This window comes from Condylura cristata, unplaced genomic scaffold (genome assembly GCF_000260355.1).
Source record: "Condylura cristata isolate star-nosed mole 26May11 unplaced genomic scaffold, ConCri1.0 scaffold00003, whole genome shotgun sequence".
NCBI classification, from domain to species: domain Eukaryota; kingdom Metazoa; phylum Chordata; class Mammalia; order Eulipotyphla; family Talpidae; genus Condylura; species Condylura cristata.
In genome coordinates, this window is record NW_004567104.1 from 47,477,344 (window position 1) to 47,483,483 (window position 6,140).

At 32.7% G+C, this 6,140-nt stretch overlaps 1 protein-coding gene across 1 annotated transcript in view; it reads right to left on the bottom strand.

Annotated features, from left to right (window-relative positions):
* Positions 1 to 6,140, bottom strand: part of TFG (TRK-fused gene) — a 31,903-nt gene that overhangs the window by 18,796 nt on the left and 6,967 nt on the right. Inside the window, exon 3 of the mRNA XM_004675248.2 lies at positions 4,709 to 4,792. Within this exon, the coding sequence (XP_004675305.1) occupies positions 4,709 to 4,792 (84 nt within the window). The remainder of the gene's footprint in view (positions 1 to 4,708; positions 4,793 to 6,140) is intronic.

The following is a 6,140-nucleotide window of genomic DNA, read 5'->3' on the forward strand; positions in this document are numbered from 1 at the left end:
TCATCGTTTAACCAAGCAGGTACCCTTTGTTTCCTTCTTTTCAGGCCTGTACCCCAATTCTGTATGCACAAATAAATAAAATCTTAAAAAAAATATATATATATATAATAGTTTATTTTTACATCGTTTTGTGCCTTTTTCCATTTCAGTTGTAATCCCCATGGCTTTCTATCACCAAATCATCTGTTATTTGGTGTGCCATCACCATAGTCCAGTGCACTTCCCCACGACCCTCCATCATTGATCCCATTCCCCACTCCACCCCCGTAAAATGTCTCTGGTATATAGCGTTCATTATATTTTCTCCCCTGTTCCTTTATAATCCTGCTATGAGTAAAACCATCGGTATTTTTCCTTTTCTTTCTGGTTTATTTCACCAAGCATGATCCCTTCCAGCCCCATCCATATTGCTGCAAAAGGTCTATGTTTAGAAAAATAAGTATCTTTTTAAAAAAGAAAAACAAAATCAAGCAAGATTATCAATATCATTTCAATGGTAATTCTTTTTAAGGAAAGGATTCCTTATTGCTAATAATGTACTTTTGTGGAAAAAAAATTTCATCAATGTTTGATGGTTCCAGATCCATGGCCTATGACCATATTGGCAAAAAAGGGCTTATTAGAGGAACTGCATACAGTAAAACATTAAAACCTTTGGAGCTTTCAAAAGCTCCTTTTATTTTACACTTTCATATTCTTGATATAATACTTTATTCTATACGTAAATGTTAAGAGGGATAACTCTGTTATCCCTACTTTTCATCTCAAAGAAGAAAACAAATAATTTACCTAAAAAGTAACATTATAAAAATGATGAATTTATTACCACTGTCCTTCAAAGCAAAACAGTTTACGAGCCACAAAGTCAAAGATTATTCAATAATCACTGGGTTTATTTAATGAAGGTGACATTTCCTCATTTAACTGTTCAGTTTATACAATTCACCTTCATCCAGCAAAAAAACTGGTATTTAGAAAAAGATGAAGGCTCCAAATGCAAACGTCAAGACAGGAGTTCAAGAATTAAACTAAACTAAAATGCTTTATGCACTGATAGGTACACAGTTATACAAATCCCTAAGACATCAAATTAGAAAAGGAAATCTATCTGAAAATAAAGGTTACTGGAATTCTTCATCAAATGTGCTCCAAACCTCAAATTACTAAGCTATCAGAAGAAAATCATTATTTTACAAATTACCTATATAATTGGGAAGAAGTTCAATATAAACTAACAGCTATGGTTATATTATTAGCTTTCATTAGTTCCTCTAGTATATGAGAAGAAAAACTATATACCCAATAGCCAGGAATTTGCCTGGTATTGTTAAGACAGGCCTAGTGTTCCTACAAGTTAGGCTGGCATTTACAGCAAAGTAATGTGTTCTTTTACTGAACAAAAACAATCTCAAAGAGCACCAATATAAGAAAAGATCACTCACTGTGATAGATAAAATAATAATAACAAAGATTCCAAAATCATGTCAGAACTCAGACAAAAGACAGTGACCAAGTCACAAATCTGAAGAAACATCTACCCTCTCCTGGTTAGTATGAGGGGCTGTGGCTATTTTAACAATTGCAGTGTTAGTCTCAATTCATTCCTCCCACTTTCTGGATTTAAGATACCCAATCATAGCATCAACCCCACTTCCTGACAGCATCCAATCTGAAGTCACATTTCCTTAAACCTTATCCCAAATCATGTAACACAAGCTCAAGACCTTTGCGAAGTTCTTTCCAATATACTAAAATAGCTCATTTTTCGAAGTGTACTCTGCTGAATTAATATTAACAGCTAGCTTTCTTTCAGTTTGTCCAGTAGGTCTTTTCCTAATCCTTCACTTTCAGATTTGGCTTAACAAACTTACTATGTCTTTTATAATCAGCATTAACCAAATTTGACTCCAATAAAAGTCCTTCTTTTAATCTTTGTGGTTAGTCCATTTAAGTATATAGGATTAGTATTTTGCACTTTCCATTTATCAAGCGTTCTTTCTGCTTGTTTTCTTTCTTTGTCATCGTTTAACCAAGCAGGTACCCTTTGTTTCCTTCTTTTCACTCTACTGGCTATTTCTAGCCTTCAGTATAATTTTTAATTTTAAACATATTTCATTTTAAAAAGATCTAAATTATTATTATACTCCCAAACAATTTTGTCTACAATTTCTTGCATTTTTCACTATACTCTTTTGTACTTCATTTTTGTCTTACTTAAGAATAATCACTTTTTAAACTTTAAGAGTTGTATCTCTTTTTTCTCCCTTATTCCTAAAGATTAACAAATTACAAGATGCTATCTTTCTAGGTACTTTTTAAAACTATGAAGTCCATTAATAGTCTATTTGTTTTTGTAGCTACTTCTAAGGTAATTTGTATGAAATATGTTTTCCATTTTCATGACAATACCCAGTGGTGATTTATTTATGCTTGGGACTCACTGTGTCTCCTCTATCTGAAGGTTTAGAACTTTTATATAATTCTGAAAACTCGTCAGGCATTATCTCCATATTTATTATCACTTACCCCTTCTTATTCCTACTTTAAAATTTCCCTGGGTATATGGTGAACTCTCAAAATTTCTCTCATTGTCCACCTCTGTGTTTTTGTGCTTTATTATGTAATTGTTTTGGATTGCCTACCAATTCACAAATTTCCTTTTCAGCTGTGACTAGTCTATTCTACCTCCTCCTCTAGTATTTAATGACACTGTATTTTTCATTTTCAAAAACAATCTTATTTTCCTTTCAAAATCTCTTCATGTCTTTGCTCATATTATTTCTTTTTGTTATGAATACTAATTTTAACATATTTTATAGGTTATTACTTATAAGTTCCTAGAAGTATAATCCTGCTATTACTCATATTCATTCTCTCTTGATTAAATGAATTGTTTCATGTGACTTTACAGTTTTGAACTCCAAGTTCATCAATTCATCAACCAGATCTGATCTATGAGAAACCCGGATTGAGAATGTACTCCTTGATTGAGAATGTACTCCTCCAGAGAGTTTTTAGCCTAAATTTATAGCTATCTTTCTATGGTAGCATCTGGGTTAGAATTTCCAAACTGTACAGATTGCTTACATTTAAACGAAATCAGCCTAAGGACTATGGTTATGAATCTTCAATGGAAGATTTGCAAACTCCTGGTAACCCAGGGTATGAGTTTCTTGTATCAATTCCTTGACTTTTCCTGCATCAAGGGAAGATTTTTTTTCTACAGTGGTCTTTTTTATGTCAGAAGTCATTGAGGATCTAGGCCCCAAAATCTATAATCCTAAACCTTTTAGGATTATGCAGATTACAATCTTTACCATTGCCACCAAGAGCACAGCTTTTGGTATTTCAAGCCTTAGTTTTTAACTACATCTATTTTTTGGCCCCTGAACTCTTTTTCTCCTATGACAGCTCAGGTACACAATTTAAAAAGTAAACTTGCTAACTTTATTTAGCATAGCTTTGATGTTCTTGGAAGGAGGGTTTTCAGGTCTAATCTACCTGGTAGCTGGTCAATAATGGTATATATTTTAGAGTCAGTATAAAAAAAAAAAGCTAACAATAAAAACTTTAAACATTTTTTAATTTAAAACTTGTTTGCATTTTAAATCAGAATCATAGTAACCATTCTTAGAGACAAAATTGACACAAATTAAATGACCACTTGTTTTAATGCTAAATAAAACATCCAGTAAAGTTTATTTATTTTACTTTTCACATAATCACTTTAACCCTAAAATCAAGCACAAGGGATTATGGTGAAGGACAATGGATGTTTCAGTGGTGGAAGAACTATGATGAGCATACCTGGAAGGAGAAATGTATTTTCCAAAAACTGACAGTGATGTAAGAAAAAACTACTATGTTTCAAAAAGAAAAGAACACAGCAGCCTTAAATAAAGGGGAAAAAGAAAACAACATCTAAAGTACCAGGTCTACATGTTAAAGTTTGAGAACAAAAACATTACAGAAAACATATATTCTTAAAGAACTCAACTTAATAAAGACAGTTTATTAACCCTGCTAATATTTTCAATCCTAGAATCACTTATACTAGTGACAATAACAGATTTTATGGTAACTGAACAGATGAAGAATTTAAAACATTTCTACTTTCTATTGATCTTTTAAAAAATCAAAGTCTGATATGGCTAAATAGAATAATACTCTACTAGGAATGTAAATTATACCTGAGGCTAGAAAGAAAAATTTTTTTAATATATTTTTAAGATAAATAGTTTTCTTAAAACATACAATGCGAGTCCTCCCTAGTGGCACAGTGGGTTAGGACGCAGCACTGCAAGCTAGCCACAGCTTGGTCTAATCTATCTTCAGGGCAAGTTCCATCCTGGCCCTGGAGGTGATCTACATGGCATGGCAGACCTTTCCTAACCCACCCGCTGCTCCACTCAGCAGTGTACTTCATTGATCTGCCTGTTCTGATCCTCACTCTGTCTATGGTAAATCTGCTCACCGCCCCTGCACCTCTCTGGCTTGTACCCAAGCTCTGTATGCATAAATAAAAATTAAAAAAAAAAAAAAAGACATGCAATGCCAAATGCTTCAAGGAATCTAATATTATTCTTGGACTTAATATAAGCTTTTTTTAAGTTAATGCTTAATTCTGAATGTTTAAAAGAAAAAGTCAAATGTTTTTAATAAAAATGCAGTGAGTAAAATAGTAAACATCAGAAAGTTTATCACTTACCAAATAATGTCAGCTTTAGTATCCTACTACACTGAATGGCAAAGGAAAGGTCAGAACTATCAAAAATTGTTATAAGATCTCCATCTGAAATTAACAAAGAGAAAGGAGTTTCAGAATTACATCACTGGTAAACTAGGATATATGTTAAATTATTATGAGGATAATTCAAAACGTGTACACCACCGACTCAATTAGAAGCTCCAAAAAAAGATTTCAAACTTTAAGGGATCTGGAAGAGATTTGTTTAAAAAAAAAATCAATTTTGTTTATTACTCTTATCGCAAGTTATTTGTCATATCCTCATAAAAACCAAAAACATAGCAAAGGTTAATACAATAAGCAACCTTTTACTAGTCAAGTGACAGAAGTATGTGATCCACAATGTTAAAATATTTACCTTTTCCTTTAAAGAAAAATTTGACCTTCGCCCTAAACAAAAATGAGGAAATTCATGATAGCAACATCACAAATTACTATAGATTAAAATCTTTCCATTCCAAAAGAAATGCAAATATATTTATCAAACGTTACAATAATAAAGATTCTCAAGGCTCAAACTAATTTTTAGTAAAAGGCCACTGACACAAATGGGAGGGATATATATAGGCTGTAAGTCAGTACACAATACCAAAATTCCCATCTTCTAATAATAAACCAGGAAATGAGTCATTCCTATTACAAATAATTTGACACTATCAATTGCTCCAATTTAACAAGATGTTTATAATAAATATATATCTTAATTATATACTTAACTACCAGGGATTTCTTCAATAACAATAAAACGACTTTAACTTCATAAAATAAGATTAAATAAGTTTTTCTTGTTGAATAAAAATTACATCACATTACACTAACTACAAGGGTTGCAAAAGACTTGCTTTAATTAAAGAACAGCTTTAATGAACAGATACAACACTGGAGTCTTTCCAGGCACTGGCCATTTTCAATACTAACATGAAAGCTATCAACTCTCCCCATAAAAAATATTCATATACACCAGATTCTGAAATCCCCTAGATTCCAAGAACAAAGAACACTATAATTAGCAAGTAACAGCATGTCTCACAAGCTTTCAAAGAACTAGGAGAAAATAAACTGTCTTGAGAGCTAGAACAGAAAAGCAGCCACTCAAAGGGGCTAATCAGGGATCTCTGTAGGTACCTTCATAGACAGTTGGGAGAGGTAACAGCCAAGAGGCTGCTCCAGGATACTCTGTTACACTAATTTTAACACAGGTTAGAAAGATTTATTTTGGACAAAGAAAAACTAAGAATTTTTTTTTTTTTTTAAGATTTATTTATTCATACAGAACTGGGTACAGGCCAGAGATGCAGAGGGTGAGAGGATTCACCAGAGACAGACTGGGGAGCAGAACAGGCAGATCAACGAAGTACACTGCTGAGGGGAGCAGCGGGCTGGTCAGGAGAGG